The sequence below is a fragment of the Nyctereutes procyonoides genome, unplaced genomic scaffold (assembly GCF_905146905.1).
Source record: "Nyctereutes procyonoides isolate TBG_1078 unplaced genomic scaffold, NYPRO_anot_genome, whole genome shotgun sequence".
Taxonomy (NCBI): domain Eukaryota; kingdom Metazoa; phylum Chordata; class Mammalia; order Carnivora; family Canidae; genus Nyctereutes; species Nyctereutes procyonoides.
Window position 1 is genome coordinate 970,735 of NW_026575082.1, and position 21,766 is coordinate 992,500.

A 21,766-nucleotide genomic window follows, 5' to 3' on the forward strand; every position below is an offset into this window, starting at 1 on the left:
GTGATCACAGCGAGAAGTCACATCAGGCTCAGGGCAGCCCTGAAGGCAGGTCCTGGGGTGGCAGGGAGGCAGCGTCAGGTGGGATTGTGGGGGCCTCTGCCAGGAGCCCGCGTGCTGGATGCTGCTGACAAGGCAAACCGTTTTTTCTTAGGATTTATCCAGTCACCATAACTCAGAAAACAACACCTCTTTGGGCAGAAATTTTTCTTCGTAATGGGAATGAGAGCAATAGGGAGAAACGTGTTCTAAATAGCGACACTATTGGAAATGCTTCCCTGCTTCATGCAGCTGTCAGATTTCATTTCTTTTTCTTACAAACCAAATTGATTCAGCATAAAAAGTCATCTACTTGGAAGGAGCCTTCCATCAATGCCATCCTGAGAAGCTGAATTAGGTAACGACATTGGTGAGAAATACACCCAGTGCCACCGTCACATCCGTTTTAGCCAGTCTAGCCCAGTGTTATTGCAGCTGCATTGTTCCTGTTTTGGTCTGCTTTCCAGGTTATGTTTCAGGACAGGAAACCAAAGGGAGAAAATGGGTCCGAAGGCCATATCTGGCTTACATGCCGGGGAGGGGAGTCGCAATTCTGGGCATTTACTCAGGCTTTTAGAACAGGAGCCGGGCCCTATGCCTTTCTATGTAGTAAGAGTCAAAGTTGGTCTTAAAAAACTACCTGACTGTATAAGAAATATTTGCTTAAACTTCCATCTTTCCCAAACAGCTGCATTTTACATAAGACAAAGCCTTTGTGGGGTCAGTGTGCATTCCTGTTGGAGACAATTGTGAATGGATTCCCTACGTTTCTGCAGTCCCACGAGGGAGGCACCCCTGCCCTTTGTCCCAAACCAGCCCTTCAATTGTTTATGAGGTGAGCGGGGCTGGGAGATGGCAAGTTCACCTACAGCTTTGGGAGGTGGCAACGGTCCTCTCATGGGGTGAACGTGGCCCATCATGCCCGTTATAAAAGGCCCAGGTGCCCTGCACTCAGGGCTCCCACGAACGCAGCTGTGTGTGCACCGGGGCAACATGTGAGACTCTGGCTAATACTGAAGTGTCCTCCGTCTGTGACCCAGCTCTGGCCTCTCCCACCACCACCCAGAGCCAGCACCAGGCAGCTTGCAAGCACGTGAGCAGGTGGATGGGCTGGTTACAGTACCGGCCACCACAGGTACACATGCTGTTTAATTTGCAAACTATCCCTGTGTTGTTTACAACACACATGGTAACGGTCACTGCCCCTTTGGACAGATGGGAAAGTGACTCTGAAAGCCCAGGGAGCTTCCCAGCAGCCCAGAGAGTCTCCGAAGCCCCCTAGGCACAGTGGCAAGTGGACTCTTTCAGCCTCTACCTGACTGCATGTCATGGGCAGACTGCTCTAGAGATTTAGAGGGAATATGAACGTAAATAAAGGGACATGAAGGTTTCAGCTCTGCTGTGCAGGAACGGAGGAGCATCTGTGGCTGCTCTGAGGGGCTGTGATACATGGTCATGAGCAGCCCGCCCGTTCCCCAGGGTGGCTCCCTGTGTCACAAGTGCCCCTGCTGTTTCCAGGTCATGAAGCCTGCAGCCCCTCATGGTTTGCATAAACTTGCCGGATGCCTCTTTACTGCTGCACCTCTTACTCTGGTTTCTGGTGGAGCCCTTGCTCTGGGGAAGGCGCTAATGTCAGTGAGAACTGTGATGCTGAGCTCTTCAAAACCTATTTTGGTTTGGTGCATGTCTATACCCTGGGTGAGTACAACATAGGCACCAAAAGGAAACAACAAAACCAAGCGGGGGGAAAAACCATGTGGGGGAGAAAAACAACAAGCATGATGTGAGCATTTGTTTTTAACCCGGCTACGGCCAGGAGAGACATGGGCAGCGGGTCCGGGGAGTGACAGATACAGCCGCCCGGGTGCAGGGACCTGCCCAGGGACTAGGACAGGACACCTGGCTGCCAGGGCCCAGGCAGTGTGCAGATCCTTCCACTCAGGTCCGCAGCTGTGGCTAGCAGGTCCTGCCACAGAATCTGGGAATTCTACTCGCCTTACGCTGTGGTAGGAAGGAGGTGGGCAGCCCCAAGTATTGACTGGCTGAGAACCTTGGCACTGCTGCGGATGGGGGGGTGCAAGCCCACGTGTCTGTGGGACAGGTGGTACATAAGGGGCTGGGCATGTGGACACCGTTCAGGGCAGAGTGGGGATGACAGATGGTGTGTCTGTGGCCTCAGGGGCACATGGGGAACTGCAGGTGGAGACCGATGTCCTCTGATGAATGGTCGGGGGGGGGGGGCAGCTACGCGATGCAGGTAGCAGGCCCTGTGTCTCTGGGCATGGTCTGCGTACACAGGCTAGAAATCTGCACTCAGGTAAAACTCCACAACCAATCCAATTAAATACAATGCTGAAACACGGTGGTTGCGACAAGTGTGCACTTGCTCATGGAGCCCTGAGCTGGGCAGTGCCTTCACGAGGTCTGCAGGAGGCAGGGCCTATGCAGTGGCAGGCCTGGGACGGGAGGCTGGGTACCTGCGCAGTGGTGGGCCTGGGACGGGAGCCTGGGAAGAGAGAGAGCAGGGGTGAGACAGAGGGAGAGAGGTTCCCTGCTGACTGGGGGGCCTGACGTGGGGCTCAATCCCATCCCATGACCCTAAGATCATGACCTGAGCTGAAACCCAAAGTTGGTTCGCCAACAGATAGAACCACCCAGGCGCTGCAAGGAAATACCATGTTCTTGATTTTGCTCTAGAATCAAAGGAATACCTAATACAAAATAATCGAGGCCACCTTGGACTGTAGCACATCCAGTTACAGTATACACTGAAACCCAACCTGAGTCAGGAAAATTCAGTGTTAAGACAAAGCCTTGAGAAGGGTCCTTCTCAGAGCAGCTGTAGCATTGAGAGAGGCACACGCAGCCATCCGACAGCTCAGTTTTCATGACCAACGGATAGCACGTGTCCGTTTCTTGAATGACCCAAGATGCGATGGCCTGGAGTGTCAGTAACAATGCCCTGTGACCTGGCCCATGGAGCTCGCAGTTCCCACTCAGCCATGGAGCTACAGAGGCCTTGAGGTGATACTGTCATGGGACCCATCCAGGAGAGAACTTCTGAGATGACTCAGGTCTGGAAAACTTTGTCCTGTGCCTCTTTGAGTCATTATGTCCAGTGTAAAATTCCTATTTTGTGTCCCATAGGAACGTGTGCATTCTGGTCCTTCCTGCATAGACAGCCCTCCCCGCATGGCAGTGGGGCATCCAGCCCAGGAGGACACATCTCGTCAGTTCACCTCAGGACTTAAAACAAATCTTACCATTATGAAGAGGGTTTTGGTTCTGCTGTTATTTCTGTTATCTGGAACATGCCCACAGGCTTTCATCATGCTACTGTTTACAACCTCATTACTGATGTTCCTCAACCACCCATGGTAACCATTCTGCTGAAGACAAAGATTTCTGGGTTTCTGGGTAGGTGAAAGCTACATTTATTGCACCAAAGGAAAGAAAACCCCATTTGCATAGGCATCCCATTTGCATAGTGCACACGTCCTCTTATAATTCACAAAAAGCTACCATTTCTCTTAGATTATGAAAAACACCCAAAGTATGTATTTGCACAATTATTTGATTTGGGGCCATGGCTTGTATACTAAAGGTGATTGATCAATTTTATATCTCCTTCTGAGTTTTGTTTATAATTCTTTGGTCACTGAATCGTGCTATGTTCCTGTTACATGCCATTTCAGAAGTCACATGGTCACTCATTAGGATAGAATGCCTGCCTGTTCGTATTAAATGCAGGCTCCCAGGATCTGAGTTGGCCAGAGCTACAAAATTGCAGTTCTGATGGTTTTTATGTACTGAGAGATTAAACACTTTTGCAGGATAGAACTACTGTGAATAACAATCCTCTCTTTTATTTTAGCTTTCTCCACATCTCATCTGACTCCTGCACTAGCTCTGGTTGGACAAGTATATCCTGCCATTTCTTTGGTATAAGTAGACCTAGGCTTCTTAATTTCTTTTTTTAAAATTTTATTTATTTATTCATGAGAGACACAGAGGGAGAGGCAGAGACACAGGCAGAGGGAGAAGCAGGCTCCATGAAGGGAGCCCAACATGAGACCTGATCCCAAGACTCCAGGATGACGCCTTGGGCTGAAGGCAGGCACTAAACCGCTGAGCCACCCAGGCATTCCTAGTCTTAATTTCCTATATGAATTACAAATAATCTTCCAAAAACCTCAGGAACAGATCTTAGCATTTAGTCTTATGTGTGTCTCTCTTAAAAATTGTTGCATTTCATCATTTAGCTACCAAGTAGCAGATGAACTTTCCCCATGTATTTTCATCATCAAAACCAATGCTACTAAAATTCTTCACCATTATGCTAGAAATGCATGCATTTGGTAAACGATTCCTGTAACTGAAATTTCATGAAGTTTGTTCCATTATATTTAAATTCAAATTGGAATCACTCTTCTTAATATCTAATAAAGATGGAAGCATCTCGGGAACCGCAAAAAATTTAATTAATGTATAAACAATTCTAGGATAAAGGGATATACACCTTCCTTTAAAAACCAAACCCCAACATAAAAAATGCTGGATGGATAAATACAGGGATGTAAACTGGTAAAAATTGTAACAATGAAAACAGCAACTCTGTAAATATTAGAGCAGGAGAGCACTCAGGAGCTGGTAATACTCCCAGCTCATGCTTACATGGTACTTAATATCTGCCCAGTACTGGCCCAAACTCTTTACATATGAGTGAACCCATGTAACTTCCAATGAGCCCGGGAAGCAGGTGCTAGGATGATGCCTATTTTACAGAGGAGGCAACTGAGGTACACAGCTTGATCAGCATGCCAGCTAGCAGATGCTGCAGCCCAAATTTGTTTTTTAAAAATTTTTATTTATTTATGATAGTCACCCAGAAAGAGAAAGAGAGAGAGAGAGAGAGAGAGAGAGAGAGAGAGGCAGAGACATAGGCACAAGGAGAAGCAGGCTCCATGCACCGGGAGCCCGACGTGGGACTCGATCCCGGGTCTCCAGGATTGCGACCTGGGCCAAAGGCAGGCGCTAAACCGCTGCGCCACCCAGGGATCCCCTGCAGCCCAAATTTGAATGAATCTTGGCAGACTTCAGATTTCTTGCCTTAGCTGTGACTCCTTATTAAGTAATCCAATGACTCAAAACAAGAGATAGCAAGTGAGAGAGAAAAGGAGAGTTCTGTCTGGACAGCAAGTTTGTCACGTGCTGTGGCCGTGGCCACTGCACAGAGAGGTGCCGCCTGCACACACGTGGGTATACAGTGGGACTGGTTTAAACTTGCCGGGTACCCTGACATTCTCTACTTTCCTTCATTGAAAAAGTGCTGGTTTAGAGCCACTAAATTGATTTCATGACCCACAAATTGGGTACGACTCATGTTTTGAAAATTACTACTCAGGTGGAAACCCTGAATAACGGGGTGAGCATGCATCTAAAAAGAAGAGGCATTGTGTAAATTCTGAACTCTTATTCTGAAGATGATGGGCAAAAACTTCAGAATCAATTAATTATTCTATTATTAAAGTCAATATGAAATAACAGGTGGATTAAACCTGAAGCCTGAAAGCCTCACAAAATACTTTTGTTAAATTTCTTACATGGGCAACAAATAAAACCCCACACTTAGGATTTGTAATTATTTCTGAAATTATTATCAATAAAATAGTGAACAACTTAGTTTTCTTATTTATCTGTATTATATTTAAGAACATTTTTAGGCAGTGGGGATAGAATATTCTACAGATAATTTTTTGGCAAAAGACAAAATGGCCCCACATGATCTGCTTAAGAAGGAAATGATATTTAAGAATATTTAGCATATTCCTCACATTCAACTACATAATGTTGTATAATGGAAGTATAAAAATGCAAAGTAAAATTTAACCTCAACTGATGAATGGGGATGACAAGTCCCTAGGGCAATAGACAAAGTAAATGGAACAAATAGTATTTAACCAGTTGACAGCAGCATCAGATGAAAATGTTGTCAAGTGTGGTAAGAACAAAGATCACAGGTACAGGTCAAAGTGTATGAAAGGTTCAGCCCTCAAAGCAAACCTCTTGGAGTCAAATATTTAACTGTGGCTAGGGACCTAGAGAGGCATTCGATGGTGAATGTCCATTCAGACTGGACCCTGAGCCTTAAACCCATGACGCGATTCAAGGTTCTAAGAACTACTGCGTTATAAACTCTTCGAACCAACAGTTTCAAAAATACTGCACTTACCTCAATGTTTAACTGCAGGCTTATCTGAAAGTGCTCCAGGCCCCACAGCAGCTAAAAAAATTAAACGTAAATACGTAGAATTCACTGATCTTTGACAGCCGAGGTCAGTGAAAGTATCTAGACTTTGGCTCAACAAAGCAGGTGCTGGGAACGGACCCTCATTACAGTAAGGATAATACACTATTATGATAATGGGAGCAGATTCCACGTAACTGTAATGAAGGGAACACCATCCACTTGGGCTTCTTACTCATTCCAGGACCAAAACAGCTCCTGAAATTTGAGTTTCTAATTTAGAAAATCTTAAATAGGGAGAGAAGTGTTTGGACAAGCCTGGCTAACAGTTCTCAAAAACTCATTAGTCCTGTAAAATTTCAATTTATCCCTTCAAACTTGCAAGGCTTCCAGCGCATTTACCAGTAATACCCTTTCTTATCAGGTTTCCCTCCCGTAGGTGCAGCCCCCACAGCAGCTTGGCTGAGCAGAGATGTGCCCACGGGAACCCGCTCAGCATTCCATCAGGAAGCAGTACGGGAAGGTGGGGCACAACGCACAGGTTCTGCAGCAGGTCGGCTTCCTTCTTGGTTTATAGTTTCGAGAATATTTCTGTATATCCAACACCAGTTTCAGTTCAACATGTTTCATTAGTCGCTATGTGCGGTGTCGGGCTCGGCCCAGGAAGGGAGAGCCGAGAGTGCAGATTAGTCCTGCAGCCCATAGCCCCCGTGGGGTTGTCACCGACATGCAGGGCCCGTGTTGCTTGGGCCTCAGGTGTGCACGGCTCCGGCTGCCAGGAGCCCGGCTGCACCACTAGCAGGGGGCTCGGTACAGCGGGCACGGGGGGATTCACTGCAGGAACCCTGCCCTGGGACAGGAAGGCGGCTGAGGCACGAGCCCGCCGGGGGATGCGCAGGGAGGCCCTAGCATGGTCACTTCTAGCCATCAGCCTGCGTCCATCTTCCTTCGCCGGGTCAGCTCACGGGCGACCTCTTCGCTCTGAACCCATGTCATTGAACTTAACTGTTGTGAAAGACTCCAGACTTGCCTTTCATGAGATCGAGCCATGTCTCCCGTTTCCAGCCACATGGATCCCCATGTCTTTGGGGTGCTGTCCCCACTCAGCTGGTCACAGCCAAAGTTGCTAGTAAGCAGATCATCCACCGGGCCTGGCCTGGTTCAGTGCCCCTCCTGGGCTTCCCTCCAGGGCTTTCAGAAGGTGCCCCCATCGGAAACCTCAGCCGCACTCCGTTCATGTATAGTGGATGCCCCCGGGAAGAGCTAGGGGAGGCATAGTGCACGGAGGGGGCTGCCCGGTGATGGTCGTCATCGTGCTGGGTGGGCGGCAGCCTGTAGCTTGGGGAAGCACAGTGAGGTGGTGCCCCAGCCCCTCTACACAGACCCTGAAATTAAGAACTGGAGAGCATGGGTCAAAATCTCTGTGGGGGATTTCAGAAGCAGTCAGGGCTGGGAGCTCTGCTCTGCTCACTACATTAGCGGCACACAAATCACCTGGGAACCCAAACCTCAAGCCCTACTGAGCCTCTATGGTGGGCCTGGGAATCCTGGGAGTGGTTTAAGCAGCCCCAGGTGATTCTGATGCACACAGCTGCACAAACACTGGTAGGCTCAACAGAAGCCCCACTGGAAAGGGACGGGAGGCGTGTGTTGTAGAGGGTGAGGTAACACAGGGCCTTTGCAGTCTCAGCACAGGGACATCTCCTAGCTAAGCAAGGTTTCCTGAGGGCAGGTATCGAACTCCAGTGAAATTCTACTCTTTTCAACAGTACAGGAACCATCTATCACCCATCCATTCATCCATCCATCCCTCATCCCCATCTATCACCCAGCCATCACCACCTATCATCCATCCACCCATCCACCCTTCTGTCAATCATCCATCCACCCATCCATCCATCCTCCCTCTATCATCCATCCATCATCCCCCTCTCTATAACCCATCCATCCATCTATCCATCACCACCTATCATCTATCCATCCATCCATCATCCTCCATCTATCATCTACCTATCATCCATCCATCCATCACTCCTTTTCTATCATCATCCATCCATCCACCCCTCTGTCAATTAGCCATCCATCCATCATCCCCCTATCTATAACCCATCCATCTATCCATCACCACCTATCATCCATCCATCCATCATCCCCCTATCATCTATCCATTCATCAATCATCATTTATCACCGACTACCCATCACCATCCATCCATATATCCATCCATCCATCCATCATCTAATCAATGAAGTCAGGAATGTTATAGGAGGATTAAACAGATATTTTTGCTCACATTGATCATCCTTAGATGTCCCTGGTACAGACCTTTGTTGTTTGAACCCCTCTCTCTACACTATGAGTCAGTGGATATAGCTTGTCCTTCAGTTTTAGGTTATTCTGATCAGTGACCAGAGCTACCTAGTCTGGTCCCTCAGTGAGTGGACACTCCAGATCCAACTCTGCTGTTACAGGTCTTCTGACATTAGAAAAATCCAAGTTCTCAGACAGTGCCCCCTGCCTACTAGTGATGCGACTGATCTTGGAGCTTGGAGCAGGAACCTAAGTGTGGTGCATTTATAATAAAATTATGAGATAACTGGGCAATGTGTGGGACAAAGCAGTGTTACTTCTCACCTCCTAAAACAGCATCTGTGCAGCCCAGAGCCTGGGGATGTGGAGAGCAGAACAGACACAACCACGGGGTGAGGAATGGGGGAACCACCATCTCCGCAGGGTTCACAGAGGAGGACCACGGGGACAGTCTGGCTCCACTGGGGCTCTCAGACATCCTGAGACACCCCAGAACACCTCAGCCAGCCGGAGCCACCATGATCTGCCCCGGTGGCTAGGAAATAGTGAACTGCCTTTGGGGCATGAGCCAATGTGCCAGCCTGAGGCAGTACCTATGTCTGGGACCCTCCTGGTAGCCCCTAGCCTCAGACAGATCACACCTCAGGGGCTGCCTGAAGGTCACAGATGGGCCTGTGGGAGCGAGGTCCACTGTCTTTTTGTCTACCTGCTGGACACCCTTTGGCTGCTCCCAGAGGGCTCCACCAGCTGGGACGACCGTCTATGGGGCAGCCAGGCTGCACGTGGGCACAGGCAAGCCCATCTGTGTCCAGCGAACCTCCAGGCAGCTGATGGGCTGACGTTTCCTGTGTGCTGAGGGCTACCTCCCCACGACCCTGTGTCTGGAGGTCCTGAACGCTGATGCTCTGGCCACACCTGTGCTCCCTCCAGTGCTGTGCCCACGGAGGGGTTGGCAGGCACCCCAAATGCCCACACAAGTTGTCTCCCACCCAGTATTTCTGGTCCCATGATGCACAGGGCTGCCCTCAGGCCTCGCACCTGCAGGAGGCATGTCCTGTCCACATGTGCAAAGATACACCCACAGACATGTCATTTTAGAGACATGACGCCAGTGGGTTTGGTGGGCAATCACCTGCGAAGGAAGGGTTTGCAAGCAAGCCCTCCTGCATCTCCCAGGCATTGCGGAGCCGCAGCTTGGCCTCTGCAGCCAGCCTGGTGGAGGTGACAGAACCAGAGGGTAAAGTTGCCACAGAAGCCGGAGGGGGTGTGGGCACCGCATTCCTCACCTGTAGCTCTGGGCTCTTGAACGCTGCAGAGCTTGTTTCATACATCTTATTTTTAACTTTAGAAAGCATCTCTTTTGTTTGGAAAGGTGGGAATGTTTTAAGATTGTTTTCTAACTTTAGCTTAAATATCAAAGGTTAGAGGAGGTACAGGGAAGGGAAGTTAGCCGTCAGCAGCTCGTAGGAAAGCCCATGGGGAGGGGGTCGGTCGCTGGGGAAATGGATGCCTCCACATTTGTGCAGCCATTCCTCATCCTGAGACACACAGCTACCGCCTAGACTCACATTAGCGAGTCCAACTTTCTAGAATCACCTCTAAACCATTAACTGTTCTGCTAATGGAATCCCAATACATCAAAGGAAAAGATCCAATCTCTTTAATTACAAAAGCAGAAAGAACACGAATGATTGCTATTGAAAACATATATGCAATTTTTAAATGCATGTGAACTATTGAATATTTCCCATCTACCAATCAAGCTAGCCTTGCAAACATATGCCAACTGTCTTATCTGTGCCTCCGAAGTTTAGAAAAACTAGCATCTCCTTACCTTAGGGAGTATGCATTAATAAAATAATTAAGCAATGCATTATTTTCTGCTCAAAAAGCTTTCCTTGTTATTCTGGACAAACAGATATTCACTGAGCTGAATTAGTTGCATCTCCCTTGGAGGAAAGTTCTCCCTTGGAGGAGTCACTCTCAGGCATTAAGAGCTTATCAACAGAGTGGACATTTCTACAACATACTGACTTCAAGATCAAAACAATTTAAATTAGTTCTTATCACAGACTGCAAGATAAAGATTGGGGTTTAAGAATATTCATTAAAGTGAGCTTTATCACGAGCCGGGCGGTGTCACTGTCCTGCAAGGTCTTGAACTAATAATGTTCTTTCTGCCGTTGGCTCCCGAAGGCTGGATTCTGGGTCTGGTGACATCTCCTTCGTGTGATCACACTCTTAACTGCTCTCATAAGTTTGCCCGAGTCTACAGTTACTCTCCATGCTCCCAGGGCCAAGGCAGCAGGATGGCAGGACGCACTGACATGGCCACCCTTCACAGTCACAGCAAGAGGCCAGCGGGCTCTGCCCAGACGTCTGTCCCCTCCCCACCCTGGGAGCACAGGTGCATTTTGCCAGCAGAGTCTCCCGTCTCCCTCGGGAAGGCACTCTTGTGTTAGCTTGGGCCCGTGGGCCCACTGGGCTGAACCCCACTGGGGAGGCTTTATTTGAGCCACACGGAAGCGGGTAGCCAAGGAGAGAGGGTGTCAGATGCTCACTCCTCTGACTTTCTCTTGGCAGAGCTTGTGAGAAAACCTTGAATTTGTCTTCGGTTAAATACCAAGACCACCCGTGACTTCCCTTTCCTTGTGGACCACTGAGTCTATGTTTCTAGAAATTTCTAATTCAAGAGCCCGGAAGACAAAGGCTGTGCGCAGGCTCAGAACGTGGGGCCCACCCTTACAAACAACCCTTACAAACAGAGGGACTGGTTCTAACCTGCTTCAGGCGCTCCTCAGCAAAGCAGCTCACCACGTTGGGGGAATGAGGTCCGAATGTAGTTGGAGTCGCAGGAACAGCTCGCCAGGAGGGGAGTTCCGGGTGGGAGATGACGACACCAGTGAGGAGCAACCCAGAGCGTCTCTATACAGACCAGAATCCTTGGGATGCACAAGACTCGCCAGGGCCGCTAACTTGGACAACACGCCAAGCTGTTGCAAGTCCTGTGAGGTGTACTGAGATTATGAAAAATGTGTATGCCATTTCCTTCAGGAAAAACTTATCATCTATAAATATTCATTGAAGTTATTTCCTCATATTGCCTGTAGCTCCTAACAGAAAACCTGTGAGCTTAACGTGGGAAACAGCTTGGAGATGGGGGTGCTTTTTCTTAGGGTTTATGTTGCGGTTGCTCTTACTTCCATGGCTTTCCGGGTTGGTTCTCTCATGATTGGTACTCTTTCCTCAAAACACAGCAAATAAGGATCTAGCTGCTTCTTGGCTGAGATCATAGGCTGGTTAGGCTGATTTTCAGTGCAGGGGTCTACCTGCTGATGCCACATAACTGATTTCTCGGCTCACCCTTTATAGAGGGTGCCTTCATGGGACGCCTGGGGGGTCCAGTCGGCTGAGAGTCTGCCTTCGGCTCAGGTCATGATCTCGGCGTCGTGGGATCGAGCCCTGAGCAGGGAGCCTGCTTCTCCCTCGCCCTCTGCCCCTGCTCGTGTGCTCACTCTCTCCCTCATTGTGTTTTTCAAATGAATAAATAAAATCTTTATAAAAAAGAGAGAGAGTGCCTTCACGATGCCTACTTCTTTGGAATACTCAGGAAAATGTTTCAAAGCCCCAAAGAAGGAACAGGGGGGCCAGAGCGCTCTACTGTCAGTGGCCCCCAGCCCAGCATTTCAGTGGTCTTCAGGGGTACAGCCCACCCTCCTGCCTGCTGCCCCCAAGGCCAGCATCATGTGCTGGCACTAAGCATCATAGAACAAAATAGAACAAAACATGGAATTAGAGACAAAATGCTCGAGAGGGAAGAACAAGGAGATGCTGCCACTGAGCCCTTACGAGCCCAGAGGACTCCTTACGGAAAAGCTTACTTGCGAAGGAAAGTGGACTTAAAATTCAAAACCTAATTTATCCTTATTTAAATGTATGTGGAAGTTTCCACATACTTTCCCTCACGTACCTACGACTTTTGCCATCACAAGTGTGGAGAACAGGGTCTCCAAGCCCACTGGCTCTTCAGCGGTGGCAGAGCTCATGGGAGGGCAGGACAGATTTCTTCCTGGTAATTCTAGGTCGGAACAAGAGCAGTTTTTAAACTGTCCTTCACCCAGCCAATAGGATTCTATGTTCTGCATATAATAAATGAAAATCTGTAAAGAAATGTTAAGATTTTTGTCTTAGGTATTATATCCCTAATTGTAAAAAGTGATTAAAATTCAGTGTCCTTCCATCAAGCTAAAGAGAAAATAAATGGGATTAGTGACTACCCAGAGCACCAGGAAGGCCCCTGAAGAGAAGGCTGCCCACTTTGTTCCAAACTCCAGTTTATAGGTCATTCTAGAATTTATTTATTTTTTATTTATTTTTTAATTTTTTTTAATTTATTTATGATAGTCAGAGAGAGAGAGAGAGAGAGAGAGAGAGAGAGAGAGAGAGGCAGAGGGAGAAGCAGGCTCCATGCACCGGGAGCCCGACGTGGGATTCGATCCCGGGTCTCCAGGATTGCGCCCTGGGCCAAAGGCAGGCGCCAAACCGCTGCGCCACCCAGGGATCCCTCATTCTAGAATTTAAAAAGAGGGGTTATCATGCCAACTTAGAAAGTGCTTGGGGGCTTACAAAATCCTGTGTTCACAAATCATCACTTTGGGAACTGCTGAGATCAGACATTTATTTGCACTTTTGAATCACACACAGGGAGTGACTCACGTGGACGCAGGAAGCCCAGCCCCTTTCCTCAGGGCAGAGCGCTTGGGGACGCAGAGGAGCCCTGGCCCAACGGGACACCAGCGCGCTCATGTCCGCGCTCCTTTTGCACGGTGGGCCTGGTCATGCCAGCGCTCGGGAAACACCAGCTCAGTCCTGGGGGGGGGGGAGTGGAGGCAGAGCTGTCCAAATATGATCTGTAACACCTCCAAGGTCAGAGCAAAACATGCAGACACAGTGATAGATTAGGGCAGGAAAACCCAAGTGGATAGTTCATGTTCTCTAAAATTTTACTACAAAGAACAGTGAGAAATAACCACCGCTTGTCAATGTTCTAGTCCTCCGAGTGTGTATGTACGTGTGTCTGTATTCAGTGTGAGCGAGGAGCTGTGCGTGGATCCGTGTGTGCCATGTGCACAGCAGCAGGCATCTCGAAAACTCTTCCTGATAGAAAATGCGGTAAGCATAAGGTTCACAGAGCTTCTTTTATTTTACCTTAAATAGAATTGCATTTTTAAAAGCTTCAAATAAATTCCACGATTTAAAATAATCAGAGATACCAACACATTTTTACTCACGGTCCAAAAATGATTCCACAGATTTTTCTTTCGCAAAGTCATTTGTAATAGAGTTTTCATATTTATATTCTTAAGTAATCCTTTGTATTTTCTCTCTATATAAATACTGTCAATTTGTCTAGTGAATTTTGGGAGGAAAAGTGTAGGTATACATTAGTGACAGTTCTTTCAAAAGAAAAAAAAAAGAAAGAAAAACTACCCTAGATTTTGGAATTGGCAAGGATATTAATGCCATTCCTGTAGGTCGGGGAGCAGAGCCCGTCCACCCAGCGCCTTGGCCGTGACCCGCAGAGCTCGCTGGCAGGACGGCGCAGGGGACGCCGACACCCGAGCCTGGGACTTGGGAGCAGGAGTGCAGGCAGAGCCGCGGGACGCTGTCTCTGGTGGTGGCACTGAGGGGCTCCCTTCCTGAAGGATGCCAACACGACACCAGGATTGCCCAGTATGTGCCAAAGTAGAGGGGACGATAGCTATTTCCCTAGCTTTGTATAGAATATTCTGCAGATGAAGCTTAACACAGTGGACAAACCAGCCGACAGCCCCGCTCGCAGAACCGGTTCACGGCCTGCTTCTCTTCGGGGCACGGTGCCAGAGGCCGCTTCTACTTCAGCACCAGTGATCAGCAAACGAACCCAGGAGTTTAACACACAAGATGGAAACCCAAGGCCCACAGGCCGGCCACATGCTGGACATGGAGCCACCAGCTGCACGCTGAACATGGAGTCCCACGCATGTGACGGATTGCTCCGTGGTAAGCATGCTTGGGAAGAGAAGCCGGGGCCCTGGGCCTCTGTGGCATTAGCAGTCTCAAGAAACACAGGCCTCGGAGGTGTCTGGGCCGGACACCAACAGAGAGGCAGCCCCAATGTGTGCCGTGGGTGGGCAGCATCTGCCGGGCACGGAGGAGAAGCAGGCAGGGGGACCCACTGACTCCACGGGGATAGAACCAAACAGTGTGGAGTTTAAAACCAATTGCTTTTTAGCCCTTCAGCAATACTTTTTAATTAGTTTTAAATGTTAATGGTTCCTGTAATGAACTCAGAATAGAAATATATTTAAATAAATATTTTTTAGAGATTGTTGGCATTTATGATTCTTTGATGCATGGTCTGAGCAAAATAGAGTTGATGCCAGGAAGAAGTAAATATCCATGCTTGTTAAGCTGAAACAGCCCTGGTTTTTGACATTGGAAATGTTTTTGAAATAAGTAGGTCTCGTTTTCCCCCTGCATTTCAATTTGTGTTATTTTAAACGGTAAGAGCCTTTATCTCCTCACCATTTTAAAAAACAGATTGAATTTACGGTCTGACTCGGTCGGCTCCTGTCTGCTGATTTCCCCTCTAGCACCGAAGCCAGCACGGCTTAGCGCCTGTGGTTTATGATCTGTGCCCGCCGATCAGCCGGGCAGGGAGTTCACGAGCGCCCGCGGCTTCCCAGGCACCGATCGCCGCGGCCTCCAGGTGTCGGTTGCTATTGAAAAAAGAAACGGATTGGATATGCTGAAATCCAGGAGCTATTAAATTATTTAAAGTTTTATGTCTTATCAAATGTTACTGGTGAGGGAAAGCTTCTTCTACAGTAAAGACATCCTCCATCCAGAGCAAAGGGCCGGGAGGTACCAGTGGCCGCTGCACAGTGCGGGGCTCGAGCAGCACCTCCCCTCCTGCGCCTGCCCGGACCAGGACTCGGTGCACACGATTTATTTCCCAAGAGCCAAGATTATTCTCACTTCACGTTGACGTTGGGAAGGCAATTCAGAGTGTGGTCATTTTTGGACACTGCCAGCAGTCTCTAACGAGGAGGCAACTTCTACTACATCTTCCATCACAGATGTTTAAAAAAAAAAAAAAGTCACAATTAGGAGGTCGCATTTTTTTTTTTTTAGGAAAAAAAGTGAAAAATAAAAATTTCAAGACCAATCAAGATACACATTTAGATATTGCTTAAATCTAAGCTGTCAACCCTTGTTGACTTTCCTCGGAGAAAACACCACAGATATACGTCCACCATCAACGACCAGAACCTCAAATTCCACATTTTCCATTCGAATAATCAAGGAACGCAATTCAGAAGTCATATTACATCCTGCATTTTATTCATTTCCATATGACAAAAATAGTAACCTAGTCTAAGACATCCATTTCAATCAGTAGATGTGTCGAGCCACAGATTTATCATAAAAAATATTGGATCTCGGTAAGAACGCCAGCTGGCTCCGGGGTCCCGGCCCTACATGGTGCTGCAGTAGAAAAATAGCGTCTCTCTTCACCACGCAGAGAGGGACAGCCTGGTCCTGAATACAGAAGGGGGCGCATCTCACCGTCCCTTCATGAACCATCTTATTTACAACACTTTACATTTCTTTTTTTAAGTTATATACACATCCTTCTGGGAGGAGAACACTACATGGTACCAATACTAACTGCCCCCCACCAAAAAAAAAAAAACCCAAAACAAAATCACAGCAAGAAGGACACATAAATAATAAAAACATTCCACTGCTGATGAGCAGCAGCCCTGAGCCCCCACCGCTCCCATGAGGAGGGACGGCCTCCCGGCCGTGGGGACAGAGTGGGAGAGCTCAGCGCTCATCTCTAACAGGAAGAGACCACGAAATCTGCTGATTGAGGAGTCTGCACAACCGTTCTGTTCGGTGGCACGATGTGACTTTACTGTTGCCGTGGTCATGTTGGGAAGATTGTCCTGTTTTTCTGTCTTAGCCAAGAAGATGTGTCACTGTCCGGCTCCCGCTTCAGGCGCACACCTTGAAGGCCAATGGGCACCGCGGCCTCTCTGAATGCTGCCGTCGAACGAAGCTCGCCGTCTCGGGCTCTGGCACGTTTGCAAACGCACAAAATGAGGTAGAACACACAACACTGCCCGTACGGGCTCCAAGCCCGCCCCACGCCCCGCACCCTGCCGAGGGTCCCCTTCCTGATGCCAGGCCGTTTAAGCAAAGTCAGCAGCTTCACACTGTGTTTTGAAAGATCACTGGACATTGTGCTTTGTTTTCATCTGAGAAGATAATAAATAAACCGGGAACTTAGAAACTGTCCCAGGTCCGGCTGCCACCATGGCCAGATATAGTGCCTCCGGGGGTGCTGTGCGCAAGAGCCCGAGCTCGGGGGGACAGTCATGCTCTCGCCAGGGGCCGAAGGGGAAAGGGAGCAGGAAAGCGCCCCACCCATTCTCTCCGTTCACTCGTCTCGGTGCCATAGGCCCAGGATTGATTCATCAAGGTTGTGTGAAGGGGTGGGGGGTTCCAGGTTTTTAAATGGGCTTTGTAGAAAAGTTAAATAAATCATTTTAATTTAAGAAACGGCAGGCCCTAGTTTATTGAGGAACAGACAAGTCCTGGTGGCTTTTCTGTTTAAGTGACATAGATTTCTCATATTGTTTGACCTTAGGACAAAACAAGAAACTGTAACAGTTTTTTTTTTTTTCATTTTCCTTAAATCAAAGTACTATTTATAAAATACTTTACATCTTTTTTAAGTCTTCAAATTATAGACAAACCTCCCTAATACAAAATACTAAAAGTGCAATAGTATAAATTAAGAGTTTGCAACCACATTATACAAACATTACCTTTTTATTGTACAACTTCGATAACGTGAAATATTTCCTCACAACCGCTTATAATGTTGTGAATAATTTACGGTGATGTTTGTCTGTAACTTGTTTCCCATCGCTGGGCTACAGACCACTCTAGAGAGCAACTGTCCACATAGCAGCTACAAACATTTAAATTAAAAAAAAAATTTTTTTAAAAAGGAACAGAAAGGCTCGTCACTGACAGGTACTTGCACAGGAAAGCATGCGGTCTTGCCCAGCGGGACTTCACAATTTGCCTGCATTGAAATAACGCACTTATTTATAGTAAAACAAATTCCACTTAAAAAAAAAATCACATAGCCAGATGTATTCTGCAGTACAAAAGCTTCCTTTAAAGTTGGGGCTGTATTATCTGTTACCCGCATAATCTTAACATTATAAATACTACAGATGAAGGTACGGCCGTGAGACACCGCGCCGGCAGCACCTGACCACATCTTCAATAGTCTAAAAACAGAGTTCGAGTTTCTAAGGAATTCGGACAAAACCTTCGAGTGAGGGTCGCTGGAACGCCACAGGGACCCCTCTCTCTCCCTCTCGGGGGTTATCAGGTTTTGGGAGGAACGAAGTGGATGTGGTTTGAGCCCTTTCTATTCCCGAGGTGGGAGGTGGTTTTACAAGGACTTATCTTTTCGACGTACATTTATTTCAAAGGTCACAGGGTCCCCAACAACAGTCAGGCTCACTGCAGAAAGATGTACCATGCAGCGCGTATGAGACCACCTTCTAGCAGCCACACAGCGGACGTATTTTCTGCTACAGGTAAAATTTCAAGGGTAACTGGGGACCGAGGCTGTGCAGCCCGACGGTCGCACTTGACACTGTGCGCATGGGATGGAGCGGCTGGGCCGAGATTGTGCACACCTAGTTAATGCCAATCTCCTTGTTATCTTCAATAAACCGTGTGAACGGCCGGCTGGCTCCTGTCTCGGAGTTCGCTTTGTCCAAACCCACGATGGGTGGACTACTGCCAGTGCGTGCTTTGTCCATTCCGGCGGCCAGAGAACCCAAGGGGGGGATGGCGCTTCCGCCGAGACTTACTGGGAGCTGGGGAATGCCGCCGTTCTGGATGACGGAGATTTCGTTATTCTTCATGGCCAGCCCATTTGTGATGGCTGCAGCGTACTGGTTCCAAAAGCTGGGGTCTACATTCATGGCTCGCGCCGCCAGGTCCTTCTGGAACATTTCTGAGAACTTGAGGGCATCACCACCTAGCAGAGCCATGGGGTTTTCCACGGACAGGCGGCGGCCACGCCGTGCGGGGGCGTTATTCCACATGTGCGTGCCCATATGCACCTGTGTGAGACACACGGAGAGACAAGGTACAGGTAAGCAAGCCCAGCCCACAGGCAGGGACAGGCCTGCCTCCACACATCCCACGATCCTCCAGAAACCCAGCATGGTGCTCTCACCGCTGGATCCTGTTCCCCATTGCGAGCATGAGGTGGGGACGACAAAACAGGTGGGCCTTTCTGAGCATCTTATCCTTAAATATGCACTATTTCTCTTTATGAAATATGGAGAGCACAACCATTCAATGTGCTCGTGTACGTTTCTTCCCTTGCCGCTCTCCCCGGACGGTGGACAGCCTGCAGACCCCCCAATGAGGCTGCAAACCCCAGAGGGCACAGAGCCTTGCCCCTTGTGCCCCTGCCTGGCCCTGGGATGGCGGGGAACTTGAACTCCCAGCTTCCTTGGGCCTGACATGGAAGATGTGTGTGGCTAGCAGCGGCCTTGGGCAGCTCCTGTCCTACCAGGATGGAGCAGCCACGGGTCTCAAGCTTTTCCCAGACCCTGAGGAGCACATCACGAGCCAAACAAGTACATGACGTGGACAGAAAGGGGCACGTTTAGCTGAGGCTGCTCATCTGGCATTCTGTCCACACCCCAATTTCCCGGGAGAACAGACAGGGTTGCGGTCATCTCCAGCAAGAACACTACCCTGGGCTGCTCCCTCCTGGCCCGACTCACGCTGGTAGGCTTTTCACCAAAGGCCTGCCAGCCCCTGCTGGTGGCCACGTGGACAGAAGCAGAATGCAGCCCCAGCCTTTGCACAGAATCTGCGTCATTTGTATCTTGTGCAAGTGTTTCAGAGCCCAGTTTATCTGGTTCTCGGTGTTCCACCGGATTCAAGACTGTGCCAGACTCCGGGACTGCTGGCCCAGGAGCAGTGCCTATGTGTTCGGCCCCCAGGAGGTGATGTGAGCCCTGGGAGGGCAGCCTACCAGCCTTGCAAGGTGAGCCTTTCAGTACTGTGGGCAGCACACACACCTTGGGAAGCACACATCAGACTCTGAAAGTGCCGTGGGCAGCACACACTGCGCTCCCCCCCGGGCTCCCCCCGCACATCTCTGTCCCCAGTCAGGACCTCAGCATGTCCACCTGAGCCGGGACCTCAGCATGTCCTCCTCGGCCAGGACCTCAGCAAAAGGCTGGCCTGCAGCACATCACTGGGGGCAGGGTGGGGAGAAGCTCTGGGGCCGACTCCCTGGGGCTGCGGGGGCACAAACCCGGGCCTTACCTTGAGGTTGCCCTTCGTGGTGAATGCCCTCCCGCAGATGGTGCAGCCGAAGGGCTTCTCCCCGGTGTGTGTACGCTCGTGAATCTGGAGGGCGCTGGCCGAGGAGAAGGTCTTCCCACATGACTGGCAGTTGTGCTGCTTGGGTGTCCGGCGTGGCGGGGGGGCCAGCATGGGCGCGAGGCTGGGGCTCATCACCGCCTGAGGCCCTGGGGGCACCTGCACCGTGGCTGGCAGAGGCGGGCCCTCGCCCAGCGCGAGGGCCTTGCTGTGCCCATTCACTTCCATTTTGATCAGGGTGGGCGTGGAGCTGGCAACCAGGCTAGGAGTGCTTTGGCTGGGACCTAGGGCAGAGTCGGGGTCACAGGACTGAGAACGCGGCTCGCTCAACGTGTGCGTCAGTAAGTGCTGTTTTAAATTACCCATAGTGGAGCACCCGCGCCCGCAGAGCGCACAGAGAAACGGGCGCTCCTTAGTGTGGCTGCGGTGGTGGATCTCCAACGCGCTCCTGCAAGCAAAAGGCTTGCCACAGACACGACACACAGTGCTGGGACACTTACCCCGTTCTCTGCTCAGGAACAGCAGGCTAAAGGGGGCCTCCTCCTTGATGGCTGGCCGGCCGGGCGGGGCCGCCGTGAGGTCCAGCGCACCCCCGTTTTCGGGTGCGGGGGGAGGGCTGTCCGGCCTCTCGGTCTTTAGGGCCGTCTCCGGGGGCTCCTCCTGGTTGCTGAGGCCCGGGGACTTGGAGGGCAAGCTCTCGCTGTTGCTGTTCATTGGCGACAGGGCGTGCATGGAGGACGAGGACTCAGACAGCGCCGGGCTGCCCGCGCTCCGGCTCTCCAGATCACCCACGGCTGACGACGAGTCATTGCTCAGGTGGTCGCTCTCGCCGGACCCGTTCTCCACAGACTTGAGGGTGGTGAGCTGTGGGCAGCTCATGACCGAGTCCATCATCTTCATCTGGTTCTCTAGGGCGGCGATGCTGGAGATGACGGAGGGTGGCGAGGGCGGGCAGGAGCCGGAGTAGGCCAGGAGTGGCTTGGGCGGGTCGCTGGCCGGCTCCCGTAGCTCGGCGTCGTCCTCCATGGAGTTCTCGTCCGCGTCATCATCGTAGCCGCTGAGGGCCTCTGCCGCCTTGTCGTCGTAAGGCAGCTCAGCGTCCATGGCATCCTGGAAGCCCTCTGGCAGTGGCGTGTTAGGAATCTGCCCCCCCATGTGCATGCGGATATGCTGCTGCAGCACCACGGCGTTGGTGAACTTCTTCTGGCAGATGGGGCACGAGTGCTGCACGCGCAGGGGTGGCTTGGCCCGGTGCACCCCGAAGTGTGTCTTCAGGTTGCCCTTGGTGGTGAAGGCACGCCCGCAGATCTTGCACTTGAACGGCCTCTCCCCCGTGTGTGTCCGGTAGTGCATCTTCAGGGCGCTCTGACAGCTCAGCACGCGGTGGCAGATGACGCACTGGTTGGGGTCCGTCATCTTCTTGTCGATGTTCTCCACCAGCTGTTGCAGCTTGGAGGTCTCTGACGTCTGCATGGAGTCCAGCAGCCCCCCGAAGGGAAACTTCGCCTTGAACTGGTCCGAGCTGGCTGGCAGGACCGGGCTGCAGAGGCCCGTGGAGATGCTGCTGTCTGTGAGGGCTGCCGCCGCTGTGGACACAGTGCTGGAGGCCTGCCCACTGGGAGGGATGTCCCCTGCCCTGCTATTGGCGCCGGGCAGGCTCACGGGCTCAGTTTTGGTCAGAGAAGACCC

General features: G+C 50.2%; 1 protein-coding gene across 1 annotated transcript in view; it reads right to left on the reverse strand.

Annotated features, from left to right (window-relative positions):
- Positions 1-15,947: 15,947 nt before the first annotated feature.
- Positions 15,948-21,766, reverse strand: part of LOC129514552 (sal-like protein 3) — a 19,306-nt gene continuing 13,487 nt past the window's right edge. Inside the window, exons 2-3 of the mRNA XM_055333226.1 lie at positions 20,021-21,766; positions 15,948-18,795 (exon numbers count right to left, since the gene is read on the reverse strand). The exon at positions 20,021-21,766 is cut by the window's right edge and continues 1,766 nt beyond it. Coding sequence (XP_055189201.1) covers positions 18,364-18,795; positions 20,021-21,766 — 2,178 coding nt within the window. The 3' untranslated portion in view covers positions 15,948-18,363. The remainder of the gene's footprint in view (positions 18,796-20,020) is intronic.